The 17905-nt window shown below is 45.3% G+C and overlaps 1 protein-coding gene across 2 annotated transcripts in view; it reads right to left on the bottom strand.

Moving 5' to 3' along the window:
• Positions 1 to 7558: 7558 nt before the first annotated feature.
• FSTL4 (follistatin like 4) overlaps positions 7559 to 17905 on the bottom strand; it is a 236531-nt gene continuing 226184 nt past the window's right edge. For both annotated transcript variants that reach the window (XM_055813079.1, XM_055813080.1), the window contains 3 exons: positions 17338 to 17445; positions 14194 to 14303; positions 7559 to 11093 (listed from right to left, as the gene is read on the bottom strand). In XM_055813079.1, coding sequence (XP_055669054.1) covers positions 10391 to 11093; positions 14194 to 14303; positions 17338 to 17445 — 921 coding nt within the window. In that variant the 3' untranslated portion in view covers positions 7559 to 10390. The remainder of the gene's footprint in view (positions 11094 to 14193; positions 14304 to 17337; positions 17446 to 17905) is intronic.

The following is a 17905-nucleotide window of genomic DNA, read 5'->3' as shown; positions in this document are numbered from 1 at the left end:
CACGGCCCCAGGGGGGGGGGGTCAGGGCTCTGCAGACCTTGGGGCAGGGCAGGCAGGCCAGCCCGTGCTGGTGACATGAGTTTTTAGGGTACGGAGGGGCTTTTAGCGTCCATAGCTGTCAAGTTGGGTGTTTTCATCAGCATTGGTTTGAGCTTCTAAAGTAAAATAGTGCTCAAGAAAAACGACCAGCTTAGCCTTGCTACGCAGGAAAACTTAAGAAATTCTTAAAAAACTCCTGTCCTTTGCCATTTAGCCTTAATGCAAAGCATCACCTCGAGCAGTATACGCCGCAGTTAATATTGTTGACAAGCTAGGATGTCTTTCAGTCCAGACTTCATGTCTTAATTAAAAGGAATTTGTTTCAGCAAATAATGCTTGTCAAAAGTGAGGGTTTTTTGCCTTAGGACTATTACAAAGATGCTATTAGACATTTTGATAATTAGCCATCTGTGTCCTAGTGTTACAATAGCTCCATGTGAAGAGAGACTAATTTTTTTCCAGGCCAAAATTATAATTATAAATTAAATACACAGACATGGCAGGCTAATCTTAAATATAAAACCACAGAGCCGTAGTGCACTGTGCATGAGAAAACCGGGAGCTCACCTATCCCAACCTTTTTGTTTTCAGGAGAAGCTCTGCCACCAGATCGACCCGTGGAAGGGCTGGTGCCAGGCACAGTGTTGGCTCCTCATCGCTCTCCCTGCGATGCCGAGGATGAAGGCTCCTGGAGAAGCATGTGGTAAGCTGCACAGCTAACCCAGACAGGCAGAGTGCCACCTTGGAGTCAGGCAGCAGGGCCGAGGGCTGCCCTGCATTACACCCCATAGGGTCCCACGAGCTGCCGTAGGATGGCGGGGGGCTTGGGCTGTTTCGCAGTGGGAATACGGCAGAGAAGGGCCTCCCGGGTTGCCGGATTGCAGTCCTGCCTGCCCTGGGCTGCGGCACCTTCCCGAGAGAGGCCCATCCCTGCCAGTGACAGGACCGGTCCCACGTTTGCCTCCAGCCCTTCCCCGCATCCAGGTATAGCTTGGCCAGTCTGGATCTGCAAGCTCCCAGCTGCAAATACACCATTATAAACTTGTGCGTATAAACAAGACATGCACACACATAGAAATTACACCCAGCTGCTTTTTTTGGGGTGGAGGGGAGCCCTCTGCAGCACTTCAGCTACATTTTGTTGTATATAAATAAATACACCTACATTTACAAAGCCATTGACTGCAGGCTTACACCCAGTGCAAATGGGAGAGAGTTTCCTGTCGTCAATAATCCTAACACCCAAAGCATAAGACAGACACTGTCAGCATGAGCTTTTGCCAGCTTTTATTGTAAAACTGGAAGAAAAAGAGCATTTACAGTATCTATAGAGAGCACTTTGTGTGATTCTTTTTTGCCCCTCCTCTTCTATACCGGGTTACTGCAAATACACTGTGTGAGCAGTATTATATAGCACATCGAACGAAATACAAATGTATTTCAAATGTTGCACACTAATACTGTGTTGGTACAAATCTCTACTAAAGTTGATGTATTAAAAATATTTTCATATATTTTATAAATAAGGGGGGAAACTTGCATGTACAAGAATTACAAGAGGAGGCTGTTTAGGGAAAACTTACTTTTATTTTTCCATTGCACTTTTTCCAGCGTATGTGTTCAGTGCTGAAAATTACTATTGGTCTGTCTTGAGACAAACAAAATCTGATTTTTAGCAAGTGTTACAGGGTAGGGATGTGCTGTTGAGATGCTGTAGCTGTGTACGTACAGGACAGTGGACCACTGACACCAGTGGGTGAATTAGCCCATCTATGTACGGCCCATCTCTTCTATCAAGAAAAACCACCCCAAGGCCACCTGGAGGTTTTTTCAGCAGGTCTTGGGGAGTTGTTTTGACTTATCTGCTGAATGAAGTTTTGTTTTGGCGAAAGTCGGGAGCACACAGAGATTTCAGAGAGTGATGAAGTCAGTGGTGGTGGGAACAAGCAGCTGGACATGCTCTTCAGAGGCAAGGTGAGGAAGAAAAAAGGTGAAACCCACTCAGTTTGGAAAGCAGCCCGCAGTCAGTTAGCAGCAGGCCACCATGCATTTATCTTAATGCTTTGCCCGTATTATTTAGCTTGAGCTGTGCTACTCCTCCTCTCCGGCTGCTCTACAAGCTGCGGCTTGTCCCAAGCTCCCTCACCGCCGAGCGGAGGGCAGGAGGGAGCTTCCCCACGCCGCATCGCCCCATCCCGCAGCTGGGGATTCCCCTCCAGGTTCCTGGTGCTGGTTCTAGACTTCTGCTTCATGATGAACTTAAAGGAAGCATTGAAGCGCAGGGTGAACAAGGCATCCACACAGACAGCTCCTAGGCTTGTGTGTCTAAAACATAAACCTGTAGCAAAAGAGGCAAATATTTGTCTATTAAAATGCAAACGAGTGCTAAAATGTTGCTCTGCTCTTCGTGATTTGGGTATTGACAGAATGTTTGGATTTTGCTTTCTTCACCCGTAGCTTTGAAAGGTAATCACAAATTTTCATTAGTTTTCAGTGTCCTCAGTGAAGTTTGGGAAAAGAAATTAAAAAAGCTCTTACCTGCAGTCCCCTCACCCTTTACTGGGAGAGAATAATAATTTGTTTGGTTATTATTTTCAGCCAGATGTTTGCCAGATGTTTGTCCCTGAAGAAGGGGCAGGATGTCTGGGATGTCCTCTGCTTGGGAAAGCTCCGCACCTTCAGAAGTGAGGACTTTGTGTAGTTAGCACGCTCCAAAGATGCTCTTGACCTTCCCACGCACACTCAGAGCTACTGGTCTGTTTTAAGCTGTGCTAACGGGCAGTATCCAGTGACCCGACCCCATGACGTCCCTGTGCTCAGGGCATCGCCGCCTCCTCGCCGGGGAGCACAGTGGTGCCAGCCTCGGTGCTCCAGCACGTGGGGCTGGACAAACCTGCCGGATGGGGACAGGGAAGGACCAGCCACGGACCACAGCGCTGGACCCTGCATGATTAACACAGTAAGTGCTGCTTTCCTTTCTAGACCTAAAACTTCCCCAAACTTTTTATAGTTACATCAATCCTCTTCCCCCCTCCCCCCCCCCTCCACCCCCCTTTCCCCTATTTGATATTCTGCTATACACTAAGTGCCCGATGGAGATGGTTTTTAGCTTAATGCAAGATGCTTGAGCTAACTCGGCAGTGGGGTCTGGCACAATTTCCAGCTTTGCTGGCCACAGCACAGGACACAGATCCATATTTCTTTGTTGGGGGTAGCAATGCAGTGCAGTGCTGTGTTTTTGGCTCCAGAATTTTTCCTGCTCTATTAGTTTTAGAGGGGAGAAAGGGCAATGCAGCAATGTTGTCTACAAACGTGACTGCATCCCCTTCCCTGTTACAAAATAAAGGCTGTTGAAGATAAGAAAATTAAAAAAACCCAACCAAACAACAAAAATTACATAAAGGTTTTCAGGCTTGAGAAAATGCCTTGCCTTGAGAGAATAAAAGCTGCTTAAGAAATCATAAAGAAGCTGATGTATCTACTGGATTGAAATAATCTTACAGAGAGAAAATACTGAGTAATTTTGGCTATGGGATACAGATGGCATCCTGAGTGCCAGCAGTTGGATGCCAAAGAGCTTCAAAGCTGAAGTTGTGTTTAATACAGAACAGAATTTGTGCTGAGCAAGCTTGGGAGCTGGAAAAGTGCCGAGGGAGCGGGGCTTGGTGGCGCCTGCTGGCTGTGTCAGTACGTGGTACCTTCCTGGAGGAGTTCAGCTGTGCTCGACACAGCAGGGAATTTTATTTGCATGAGGACTAGATGTGCTGATGGGCTGGATGAGGAGAACACCCTGAAGCTTAGCTATCAGGTGAGATACAGACCATTTTGGATCAGCCACTTGAAAGAAAGGGACGCTGGAGAGGGTAACTAGTAAGCCAGTAGTTAGCCGCTATTTGTGGTCCACCAGTATTCCTGACACTGTACTTTAAAGTCATTGTCTTGGCTTGCATATAAGAATAAGACTAGAGCCCAATGCAACACTGCAAATACAGATCAATACAATATAGCTGCTGGTATCGAAGTGTCTGCACACCAGTGTGGGCAGGGCTGATGTTCAGCTCGGGGAAATTCTGCATCTTTTAAGGCTCAGGAACCGCTTCCAGCAGGTGCAGCAGGCCTGCAGGGTTCTGCTGTGCTGGAATGGATGAGGGTTGAAAGCAGGAAATAATGCAGTTAAAAAAAAAAAATCCCCAAATTACTAACCTTCTTTTTTTTAGCTTGGTTGGATGTGCTTAATGAAAAGGGAGGTGGGACTCCAAGATACCAGCCTGGTCTCCCTGCCTGACCACGCTCAGCTTGGGCTTTGCAAGCCCTCGAAGCAAGCCTTCTGCAGAAATGCTGCACTTTGCAGAAATATCCCTCCACTTTCTGCAAGTCAATTAACATAGAGTTTAATTGCCTTAAATTGTAAATTTAAATTGCCTTAAAGAGTAAAATGGCCTTAAATGAACATTTAAAACTCTTCCTCTGCAATACTTTTTTTGCAGCAAAAAAGAAACCTCCTCTTCAGGTAGTGCTCCCCTCTCTGCTCTGCTGTGGCTGGGGGCGGTTGAGGTGCCAGCTGTCATTGCCCCCCCGGCTGTGAATTACAGGTAACTGGGCAGCACACGACTCTTGGGCTGGGCACCGATGGCACAGGACCGATGTGGCCATCAAGCCATGCATGGCATCACGTGCCTGCAGCTGTGGGGAGAAACCTTTGCTAACCCGGGAATTGGAGTTTTACGCCTGGAAATGCCAGTGGTCTGACCTTTGCAGATTAGGATGGGCTTCTTGTTTGATTCAGTGCTTGTCTTGTTTACAAGCCGCAGCTGGCTCTCTGCTGCACCTACTGCCTTCATCTGATGGCTTTGGACAAGTGTCAAAGAAACCATAGACTGCCAAGGGTTAGATGCTGAAGTGCTTAATTAAACAAGCCTTTAGGCTGTGGCAGTTTGCACTGCAGAAGCACCAAAGCTGGGCTCTTCTCTTTTTTTTTTTTTTTTTTAAAGTTAGTATCAAGAACTCGTTAAAAAAAATAATGACTTTCTTTTTTTGACTTGCAACTGCAAGCATTTGGAAAATATGACCCACAATCCCCCATTTCCCAAAATTAAGATGCAAAAGCCTTATTTACGTTTGAGTTTTGTGCCACCAGTGTGCGTTTTCACCCCTTTCTCAGGAATTTTCTTCTTTCTTACAATGAGGGACAACTAAAATTACAAGAAGAAGAAAAGAAAAACCAAACCAAAGGAAAGCAGAGCTTCTTTACTAGCTGGTTGTGTCTGTGAGGAGTGTAAGTGACCTGAGCATCCTGCATCAAGGCACTGCGGGCCATTGACAGGAGCGCGTGAAGGCACAGGTACGTCTTCCCCCTGAGCTGCACAGGGCTGAGCTTTCGTGCCGTACCCAGCACTGAACCGAGCTGTGGGCATCAGTTCAGCCGGTGCATCATGTCGATCGGGCCAAGAACATAGCACTGGTCATGCCCAAACCATCCCGCTCTGCCTGTATGGGCAGCTAGAGGGGTTCAGCATCCAAGGTGCTTTGGCAAATGCATTAGGCTGGGCTGCAACAGCCGGCTGGCATTGCATGTGATATAAAACCAACTTAAAAGCTGCAGCAACGTGTGTGCAGCCCCCGTCATCACACGTCTCCAGCCCGGGCTGCAGCTTGGTCCCACCGCTCCGGCACCAGCCCTGAGTCAGCGGCTTTGGGGCATTTTGGGGGCATCCTGATTTTTACCAGATGTGAGCAGAGGCAAGATTCCCGCCTGGTTCTTTTTGCCATTTTCAGGATTAAAACCCCCTCCATGCTATTTTATTCTTTGTTTTTAGAGAGCAATGTTAGAAAAGAGCTAACCTTCTTCATGGAGGGAGGTTGAAGAAAGGGTGACATTTCACGTGTCTTGTTCCTCTAGCCCACGTTCCTGGGCTCACCGTGCTTGGCTGGGAATTTGTCCCACCCTCAGCACCAAATAGCGACAAACCATTTCTTATATAAAAGCAGCATGCAGGTTTTCCTGGTCTCCAGGTAGAGAAATGTCCCTGTGCTTTATTTCTGCCTGCTTTGAAAAGTACCGAGGGGGGAGGCGGAAAAAATAAATGAAAAACTCTTTCTGGTGAGGCGAGTGGGTAAAGCAGGCGGCAGTCAGGGGGAGGACACGGTGGCAGGAGCTGTGCCCATGTCACGGCTGAGGTGTCTCGAGGGATGCAGGACAGGGTGAGATGCAGGAAGGAGCTCAGAGCGTTCGGGGCGCAGCAGCTGGCGGTGCCTGTTGTGACAGCTCACGTGGAGACGTGTGCGAGGCGGCAGAGGGGGTAACTAACACAGATCTCTGTTCGCCATGACGCAGCTGTGCTGTAGGGGTTTGGGTTGTTTTGGTTAGCCCAAGAGAACGGGTGCAGAGGGTGTCAGGCAATGCATGCAGGTCCGAGGGAGCAGAGCAGCAGCTGCAGCCTGGTATGGGGGTGGGTGCTGGCTGCTGGCCCTGCGCGATGCGCTCGCTCTGTTACAACACGCAGGATTTACCCCCAGGTGTTCTAAGAGAGATATCAGAGTGCCAGGCGGCAGTCACGGGATGCACAGCAGACAGGGAAACCCCTGGGGTCGGCCCGTCCCAGGGACTCAATGCAGAGCAACAACTCCACCTGTAACCCCAGGGGTGTTCACACAGACGAAGCCCCGAATGGGGCAGGACAAAGGGGGTCTTAGGGAAAAAAATACACGTGCAGCATGGCATGCCCATATGTTTGATGAATGCCCGGGTGATCGCACTCAGGGCAATGCTTACGTCTCCCCCAGCCCCCATTCCTGCATCCTGACCTCATTTCACGACCTGCTGTAGGGTCACCCGGGGAACTGGCAGTTACCCCCTCCAGGACGGAGAACTCAGCCTTCTGATCTGTTTTACGCAGCCTAGCACGCCACTGGGCACTCCAGTAATTAAGACCTAATCTTGGTATAAACGAAGTAAATAAGTACCTGTCACCAGGTCACCAGGACTCGTGCCTCTGGGGCAAGGCAGTGCTGGGGGAGGCCAGAGCTTTCCCGTGCCCCCCGGCAGCCCTGCTCCCCTCCCACCCCTCCGGCGGGCATCCCTTCTGCCCCCTGAATCTGTTGGGGCTTCTGTTGATCTTTCTGTAGTGGTTAAAAAAAAAATACTTTAAAAAATCGAAGTATTAAATGATGATAATGTTAATTATTGTCACCGATTCCAAACTAAGGCACTTTTCTCTCCAATTTAAAAGCAGATGGTTTCTAAATACTGAACTGCACAGCTGAAAGTGCTCAGTAAAATCACACTCACTGACAGAGGGACACTGCTGAGAGAAATCCCAAGCTGAAGCAGTCTGGGCATTACTGCTGGTGCCCCTCAGCAACGTATGGAAAAGGCACCGAGCTCAGGGCCAGGGTCCTACTGTCAACCAGGGACTATTTTTTTGCACGATGCTAGTGCCAGAATACCCAACTGAACTATGAGTGTTATAGGATAATTAAATGGTCATTAATTCACTTTGAATTCATTTCAATTAATCACTGTGATTAATTAGTTAATTTATTAGCTAGGAATTAATTGTGACTTGGTGAAGAACACGATGGGAGGGAGAAAGAAACTACAAACAAGGAAATGCAGTCTCTTTTTGACAGAGCTGAAAGGCAAAAAGGAGCTGAAACATTTTTTCAGTATATATAAAATTTCTGTGTCATAAAAAAAATAAAATCAGAGTAACAAATGTGCAGCACTTTAATGTCAGATTTGACTGTCATTGGAACTGTTCACAAGTCGTGTGGACAATCTAAGTTGTACTTCATTTTCTAACTATGATATATAACCATTAGAATAATTTAGAAAACACATCACCAGGACTTGGGCTGAAGAGGGAAGAAAGGGAACATCTTTGGAAGGTCCAAGTGGGATTTTTCAAGTGAACACTATTCCAATATTTTGCGACAAACAGGAAGAAGTGAGGTCTGTTACACATCTTTCACAGCCTATATATAAACCAGCCTCGAGAATATTTACCTGAACAGATATATACAGTTTTTTTTAAATATTCTTAAAAAAGTAATATTTGCTTGATCTATGACACAATGAACGTCTCTACAGGGAAACTTACCATAGGCATAGTAAAATATTCAAGAAGTCATAAAAGATAACACGAGAGCAGTGTTTGGCCTTGGTAAAACACATTTAGGATGACTGCAATGTATGGATACAGCTTTGTTCAAGAAAGGAGTTGTGCATATTTAAAGGTACTTACAAAGCTGGTCTTCTCCTTTCCTTGACATGGGTATGTTTCCTAACCGGATGAGTAGAAAATCATGGACACCATGCATTGCTAGAGGAAGGCTATGCCCATCTGGTTTATATGTCTGTGTGGCAATGACGGAATAGTCTCTTCTAACCCCTATGGCTCATAAGTGAAAAGAGATGTAGGTTTCAGCCTGTGGGTGTTGAAGGGCAATTTCAAGGACTCCATGTTTAATGAATTCATAGGATTCAGCTCCCCGCCTTTGTCTGTCTGAACAGATTTTTGTATATTCTTTATAGAACTGAAATGGTTTAAATTACTTCAGGTCTACAGCCATACTAAAATGCTGCTCTGTTGGTAAAGTTTAACTTTTACAGCAAAGATTACCAGTGTTAGTCTGCATCCCTCTCGTTTAAAATCGCTCTGTGTGCATTGTGAAATGGGTGACTTTAAGCATCAGTGGAGGAAAAATAATTACCGCACCACTACGTATCACTGGATGCGTCCAGCAGCTGCTTTCACACAAACTCTGGGCAACAAGATTTGCAAAACGAGCTGGGTCTTTTGAAAGGCTGACGGGTGGCTCCGATGCAAGGGACGGTTACCTTCGGAGAGAACTTTCACCCACCTCAAGACCACGTTTTCAAAGCAGCATGTGGGACAGGACCGCTCGGATGTTCCCGCTGATGGTCGCAGTGGTGCTCACCTGGTTTGCACTGCTTCGCAAGCCACAGCTGCTCTTGCCCTGATTACTTCAAGGTGATGGATATAGAAAGTTACAAAAATGCAACTAGAAAAGTTTTTATATCTTCCAAATGTGCAAATGGATCTATATTTTTATGGGAACTCAACTGAAATTTCTCAATGCCAGCTGTTGCATTCTAAGGTAATTCAGCTGGTTTTACATGAATCTCTTTGCTCCTAACTAAAAGATAATTGACTATAAACAAGTGTACCATAAATGGGAAGAAACAAATCACAAAGAAAAACTCTTTCCCAGGATGTCTGGAAAGAAACAGGCAAATTAAGGCTATGACTAGAGAATGAGCGAGTTTTGTATTAAAAATACCCTCTGTATTGTAGCTATTATTTTATGAAGAACCAAGTGACTTCAGCGCTACTAGATCCTTAATGAGAGAAACCAACAATCTCTAGAAGTGTTGCTGCCTCCTATGGGAATAACTGTAACTAATTCTCTGCCCCTGAAAAGCAGATTTTGCATATTGTGCCCAAGCTGGCTGCACTCACAAGCTGCTGAAAGACTAATGCCCCCTTCTCAACAACATTTTTTACAAGCCCTAACCCCCTCTCAGTGTTTCCTGGCTTTTACCCACACTAATGGCCTGGATATTTCATGCCAAATTTCTCAAACACAATCACAAATACACTTTAGAAGAGAGGGGACTCATAACATTGCCTTCAGTAGTACCAAGAGCAAAATCAAGTGCAGAAGCACGCGAGCTGACAGTTACTGCGTCTGTTACGCCTCCTTCTGAAATCACATCTCTGAATCCTCCCAAAGCCATCCTGCAGAGAAAATGGATCAGTTCTCATTAAATCGCTCTCCTAGGTTTCTGTGGGTTGAAAACTGCCCTCTGATGCTTAGTTCCCCTCGTCACCCAAAGGTGAATTTCAGCTGCAGTCATTGCTCCTGTCGTCTCTCTCTGTTGGGGTGGGGTGGTCAGCACAGCTAACGGGCAAGGTATACAGGAAAGACAACGGATGGGTTGAACATAACGTAAAAGCTCCTCAGTATGGAAACTCAAAATCTGTTTTGTTCTACAGAATCACTAGGTTTCGTGGCTTATACGATACCTCAGTGGAGATAATATTTGCCTCCCAGCATTCTTCTCGTAACCACAAATCATACCCCCAAATAAAAAATATCCCTTCCAAACCACTTCCTATTAGCAGAGCATACCTTATATTATAAAACTTGCAAGTAGACCAGTGTTGTACCATGAAGCCTATACAGGGGATTTTTGTTTTTTCTTTTTTTTTTTTTTCTTTTTTTCCTTTTTTCCCAGTGTAAAAATATACAATGCTACTGCTCCTTTGTTGCAGTGTGAAGGTCCAACCGGTACTTGACTGCTGAAGGCTCTACTGCTATTGCCCTTTCATACCTCTCCAACCCAGACCACTGTGTTACCCCTCCTTATACCTGAAACCTCACAGCGTAATGTATTTTGCCTCCCATTTATAACAAACAATGAATCTTTAGCTGGCGTAATGAGATACTGTCCAAATAATCCACTGTCTTTCACAATTCTGTTGTAGTTGCTCCAGGGCCAGTCTTTGGATGTGATAGGGTCCTTTAAATTCTTCAGTACATTCATTTTGCCCGTTGACAGCTCTACAAAAAGCACATCTGTTTGCAAATGTGAAGTAGCATATATATAGTACTGATTGCCTTCAGTGAAAGAGGGTTGAAATGTCAGATCAGATACGTGTATGTTTGTTTGTAAGTCATAAATCAACTGGATTTCCCCTTGGACGGTTACAGCCTGGACTTTGATCCTGCCACTGTCTTCATCCGCACTGACCAAGTAGCGTCCGTCCGGCGAGACGTGAGGTGTGCCCGACACGTCGCTGTTGGGGCCGATGACAGCATCGGTAACGCTGTCAATGATGAGCTGCGGCGACGCAGCCGCCGACCTGTTCCTCCTGCACTGCACAAAGAAGTAACCGCCCAGGTGGGTGTACGCCATGGCCTGCGGCAGGCAGCCAGGGGTTTTGAAGTTGATAGTCTTGATGCGGGTCACAGTTTCCAGGTCAATTTTGTGAACTGCCGATCTTGACTTGTTAAAGATGAAGCCAAACCTGAAATAGAAAACATGACACTGAAGTCATCTCTGGAGAGATGGGATATACTTGAGAAAAGACCAGAGTCAGCAGAACTGGGAAACTCTACCCTGTTGGTTTTGGAAGCGTGTGCAATAATGCTGGCTCTTTTCTGTAAAATATCTCTCTCGCTTTACTGCTTCTAAAATGTGCTAAAAAGAGGCATATATTTCAGTTAAAATTAGCAACCTGACCCTGGAAGCTTGAATAAGTGCTTGGGTATTTGAATAATACCTTTGGGAGCTGAAATCTTTTATTGGGAAGGTCGATTTACAATAGGAATGATCGCGAGGCTTGGGTGTTCTGCAGGCTACTGTTGACCAGCTTTGCACTTAATCTCTTTCAGATCCAGAGAGATGTAATTCAACATTGAAAAAGCAAGACTTCTTCAATCCCCAAACAGAAAACCGTTCAAAATCAAGCATATTGTGGCCAGAGAGCAACTTTGATCTCTATGTATCACCACCGAGTGAAGACCACGACCGACTCCATCTCTGCAATTACAGGACCAGAGGGCAGCCGTGATGTGCATTAGCTGCCCGTGGTGCCTGGGGACCACTGCAGGAGCTGGCAGGGCTGAGGTGTAGAGCAGACTGTGTCAAACACCATCCCGCCTGCCCAGGGAAGGTGTAAAACATTTCTCGAGGAATGTAACCAGCCAGCGTGCACCGAAGAAAAGGGGTCTTTGTTTCCTGTCTCAAGAGAGGGCAGACAACAGTGAGCAGAGAATAAATGTTCTCTAAAAGATATATGCTGCAGCACATCTGACCTTTGCTGAAGACAAGAAAAGGTCAAGAATAGCCAGGAAAGGTTTCTGCTTAATTTGAGAGGGAGCCCATAGAAACAGCCTGTTTGCGTTCCCCTGGATTCACAGGTCACTGACACTGACTTACAAAAACTAATTTGACATCAAGTATCCTTTCATCCGTTCAATGCAGACAGAGGGAAATGAAGTGAGTGCTTAGCTTTGTATCTCTCCCCCAAAAGATGTAAAATTGCTTTGTGAAATGTGGAGGACAACATGGTTGCGTGCAGATAATATGTGTTTTGCTTAAAACACTGGGTTTATTTCTTTATTCTTAATCCATCTGTCAATGAGACACTCAGCAATGATTTTACTTCTGAAGAACGAGCCAATGTAGTATATGATCCCATGAAAATCACTGGGCTAAGCCTTTCATTTTCCCATTATACTCACATCCATTAGAGACTTCAGAAAATATCTGCAGTGGAGATACGCAGTGCACTGTGTGTGGGGAAATTGGATATGACACTTGTATTTCTCCTGGATGAATGCATTTTAAGCACACTTTAAAAAATGCTTTCCCTTACAGCATTTTTTTCCCAAGACTTCCTTAATACTTGGCCAAATGCCTGAAGAAGTTAAAAAATGGTTCTTATCATAAACTTTAATTTTAAAAAGTGGGTCAGAATGTGTTTTATGTGCACACAGCTGCAGAAGAAGCGCAGCGCTTGCATGAAATCTGTGATCTGAAATCTCAAAGAAAACCTTGCACTTGGAGAGTTTTTAATAGACAACAATCCACCCTGGGAACTAATAAAAATGGATACATTCCTAGATATCCATCTGAAATAACAGGCAGCTGAAATACATATGCAGGAACATTTGCATACAAATATTTTTTGGCTCGTGGAAGAGATTATGCTTAAATATTCACCTTCCTGGGAAATGCTGGTATTGCCATTTATTGTTTCTGAGTGGAGAATTTAGAACATGATCTCAGCAAGTCTCATTAGACTGTGAGCAATTATTTTTCTGGGCTGAGGGTGAGAGAGACCGGACAAGGATCTGGCCCTGAACAAATGAAATAGGAAATCAGGCATAGCATTCTCTGCTTTGTACAAGGAAAAACTATAGACAATTATCTATATTTAATATTTCTTATGAAAGATCACCTGTATACAGCCGATTAATCACACTGAAGCAAAAAGACAGCAGAACAAAACAAAACAAAGTGCAATTGTTCCACCTTCCTTTCTTTGAACCCAGACCCTACCTTCTCATCTCGGGCTTTAACATTCAGCAGAGCCACCTACCTCCTGGCACTAGTATCAGTCATAACGATACTCTGAAAGCAAACTGCAAAAATGAGGTAGGGAAAAATTAAGAATGACAGCCATGAAGTATGCCTCATTATTTTGTGTTTCAGGAAGGAAAGTTATTTATTTTGGACCACATTCAACACGTAACCATTTAAGTGTGACCCCCCTGTCCTCGGTGTTTACTGCAGGGAACCTCAGACTAATGTAAGGAGTTACACTATGATTTTTTGAGTGTTTAACTTCATTAAACTATACTGGGGACAGAAGACGGTTAAATAGTTGTTATGTTGTAACACGGTAAGAATAGTATAAATTGCTGTGCAGTTATCATCAATTTTGATAATGTTAATGGGATGCTTCCTGTGCCTGCTGGGAAGCAGCCAGTATCACTCCAAGTTATTAGTATGTTAGTTATACAGTCTCATTAACCACTACATCACATTAACATTCAAAACTGATGGTTCATAGAGGTGGGTTTTTTAATATGCAGCACATACCATTTTTCCACTCAAACCATACACCTCACACAGAGATCCAATATTTGAACAAGTTGGCAACACGTGGAAGAACCACGCTTTATGCTTCAGGCAGATTAAACTTTTACCACTTCAGGCAATAAATCTTTGACATAGGTTTCTCCTCAGATCCATAAAGCGGTTTTGAGGCAGAGAAAGGCAACTTTCTGGCCATCTAATTCCCAGCACAAGCAAGGCAGGGCAGTGTGACACGCGCTGCTGCAAGCAGGCAGCTGACCAAGCGCAGCCCTGCGTGCCCATGCATGGTCTAAGGGTAGTCCAGGTTTGTTCCTTGCTTTGCTCATTGATTAGCTCTGCAATGACTGGTAATTTGTTCAATTATTTCTCCATTTCAAACATGAAAAAGGGGACAAGAGTAGCTAGCTTGATCATGAATTCTTTCATTCAGAACTGTAAAATGCTGTAAGATTATTAGAAAGACGCCCACTAGAAGACAGCAGCACAGTTCACTGTTGCTGTTCATTAAGGTCACTTCTTACCTGACGTGATTAATAATAAGATTTGTAGGTGGTATAAAAAGATCATCCACTCCTTCAAACGGCGTGCGGATAACGTGCTGATCCTCCCCTGCACTGGCCTCTGGTACTACCTACAATAAATACACATAAGGCTGAGTAGAGGAGAAGCAGCGAATACAGCAGAAAGGTAAATACAGATTACACAGGCATACATGGCATCGAGTGGCTTTGCCCAGGGATGTAGCAGACTCGAACTGATTAATGACTTCAAAATATTGTTTGGTGTAGCTGTCTTGAGAAAGGCGTGCTAATAAATAATATTTGAGGCTTGACATTTGTAAGGTAAGTACACAACTTGACTTTCGCAAGATGTTTGTATTTCTAGAAAGAGCAGCCATGCAGGAGCTGAAGCAGTATGACAACACCGAGACCGTAATAATTTATTTCTCACTGTCTAAAATAAACATTTATTTCATGGTCATATTTATTAATCTCACTTAAATGCACAGCAATAACTTACCAGCTCAAAGGACCAAACACTAACTTACAGCAGTTAATTACCACTCTGAAGGAGAAGAACTCTTCATCCATCTGCTGCACCAGAGAACGTCCTGGGCGGAGCAGGGAAGGGCCCTTGGGTGCCCCTGCCCCATGCTGCCTCCCCCGCACAGCACACACCTCCCTGGCCACGGGAACTCGGCTCCTCCACCCCTCCGGACAAGGAGAGGTAGAAGTTTTCAATAATTAAAATGTTAAACACTCAGATTGTACGCTCGGTTCAAGATGACTTTAGTCCAATTATTAGGAACCTCTGCTGCTTTAATGTACAACAGTAGTTGCTTAGAATTTATAGCTACATAATTCATTAAGAAAATGCTAAAATCCTACAAGGCTTAGCTCAGACAGCTGTTCTGGCTGTGCCATTTAGATTTCTTCCAATTAGATCGCTCAAGAAAGATGCCCACTCTTGCGCAGTGCTTTCATGAGGCCAGACGTTTGCTTCCCACGAGCCAGTAATGGCTAAACAACAGCATCCCGTCAGCCGGCTGCACAGGCTGCTTGATAAATCCCTGACTTCCGAAGAACAAGTGGAAATTTAGATCAACCCCTGCAGTACCACCTTTGTTAAAAAAAGATATTTTATTGCGTGTCTGCAACTAACCACCGCAGGTTTTAAGAATGAACTTTGCCAAATTAGTCACTGCCCACCTTTTGGGAAAGAAGGTTGGAAAAAAGCAAAGCTCTGCTGATGCTAATCTCACTCTCTACATGTGGAGCTGCACTCCATACAGATAACAGAAAGGACTATCCAAGACCTGGAGCCTTATAACAAGTTTCCAGCTGTGCACATGGTGTGTTCTTCTTAATAATCATATGCTTGTGCCATCTCTCCTTTAATTACAGAAACCTCTCACAGCTGGATGGAAGAAATTAAGTCAGAAAGGGTAAAGACAGCCCATTTTGTCTCCTCATACCCTGCACAGGAAACTGCTCATCCTCAGGTGAGATGAGCTGGGGCATCATCTCAGAAATCTTCATTTATTTGCCCCCATTCTGTTTCTGGTGTCTTTTCCTGAAAAGCACCCACATCGCGAGTCCGCAGGATGCAGCGGTTACCCTGGATGGAGCACCTGGCCGGTGGGGACAGCTCAGGGCAGCACCTCCAGCAAAGCCTTGGGCAACCCCACCACTAACACAGACACCAGATTTGTAGGTTTTTAGGTCAGAAAGCACAGGCACTGTTCTTCTCTTCCTGTTGGAGAATGCTTTAATGTAGACTTAGAAGCAAACGTTTCTGGTGGAAAGCGTACTCATGACATCTATGTTTCCAGAAAGGTTGGGCAGCAAGTGCCAGGAAACAACTACTAGAGAAGGGTACGTCTGGATAGATCAGATCAGCTCTGGTGTCAGCTCTGTCAGATGACACGCAGCAGCAGCAAAATGCCCAATTAGATGCCTACACCTCATGTTTCTGTACCATCAACAGAGTGAATCCCCCAGGGCAATCCAGAAACAAAAGTTAATTTAGTTGTCCAAACCTATGCACGTTACTCTGTTCCAAAATCACTGTGGATCTGATGGTGCTGAGCACGGAGGAGCTCCAGGGACCTCACTGGCACCCCTCCAGTGGAGTCACCGACACCCAGTAACAGAATTCGTCCCTGAGGTTTTACTTTTGCTGTTTATGTTTTTTTTGTGCCCTAGAGAGCTCCTTTTTGCATTCTACTCTGAGAGGAACAATTCTACCACATTGTGCTCCATCATCATCCAAAAGGAGGCTGAAGGCTTGTGAGACACAAGTGACACAACGAGTTTAAAGAAAACAAGTAGCAATTCAGTGTGCTGGCAGAAAAGCTGAACTTCTCCTGTGTGGAAGATACAAAGAGATAAATGCCTTTACTAAACTCAAGAGTAGGGTGGTTTTTGCTCAATGTGTAACACAGGTGACAGGCTAGTAATCCTCAAAGAGCTATGAATCTTGAGGCAATGTCCAATGCATTCATCTTTTAATGTTTCTTTTTACATGCAATGCCCCCAAACTCTGCAGACAGGAAAAACTGCAGCCAATGGTAACATCTGAGAAGGGTGCGCTGCAGCTCTGCAGTGAAAACACACTTAGTCCCTACCTTAGGTCTATCCTTGAGTGTGCTGCTCCGGCTAGACAACACCGCTGACGAAACACTCCCACCAGCACTGAGAGCAACAGGTATCTGTGCACAAAGTGTGCTCTTTGCAGCTCCTTGGTGCCCGCTGCTTTTAGACCTCGATCGAGTTAAAAGCAAGCCGCACTCCTGCAGGCTGCACAAATGACTTGGAGCGTCGCAGGCTCGTCCTGCTCGCCGGCAGCTGCCAGCCCTTGCTGTATGACTTTATGGCACTTGGCTCTGTAATCAGCCTTAAAACAAAACAGACCTTGGCAACAAAGCCATCCTGCTGCCAGCCTACGGCACAGTCATTGCTCAAAAACAAATTAAACAGCAGGAAAAATATGTGAGGATGGACAGAGAAGGGATGAATAAACCACACCAGATTATGCAAATGAAAGAGCAGCTTTATATCCAGATCATTAAATGTTGTTAATTACCAGCAACCAACCAGCCACCAGCTTGCTACTGATGACGCCAAGCCAAGGACGGGCAAAGGCTCAGATGCATAAGGACTCACCTGCAGCGTCGGTGAGGACTTCTGCATGTCACCCCAGCTAAGCACCCAGACTTGATCGTGGGACTTGTCGTAATGTAATTTGGTTGGCAACGGGTCAACATCCAAGGACTTAAAAAGAACCAGAGAGAGGTATTTGCATGGTGACACAAATGTGCATGACAAATATTATGTTAGTTCACTGCAGACATTCCCATGCACTGCTGTTACACTTACTTGTGCTGCTTTGCCTTCAAATCATTTGGGGGATCACCAGCAGCAGAAAAATCTGGCTGCTCAGTGCCGTTTTCCAGCTAGACATCACTCCATCTTATGCTGTTACTTATAGCCAGTACATCAGGGGCCAATTTCTGCTTGAATTACACCCACACCAGTTCATTTTTCCCAGCCCGCTTACAACCAAGGTCAGGCAGCGGCTCAGGAAGCGTAAGCCAAAAATTCATCCCAGCATTATTTTAGCACGCTAGCTGCAAGCCCGGCTGCAGATGCAGCCCTGAGACTACGGTACCCAACCCAGAAATGAGATTTTTCCTGCCAGTGAGGTTACAGAACAGCAAACAACAGTGTGACC

The sequence above is a fragment of the Falco peregrinus genome, chromosome 8 (genome assembly GCF_023634155.1).
Source record: "Falco peregrinus isolate bFalPer1 chromosome 8, bFalPer1.pri, whole genome shotgun sequence".
NCBI lineage: Eukaryota > Metazoa > Chordata > Aves > Falconiformes > Falconidae > Falco > Falco peregrinus.
The sequence above is the reverse complement of the archived record's forward strand: the minus strand, read 5'-3'. Positions and strand labels throughout refer to the sequence as shown.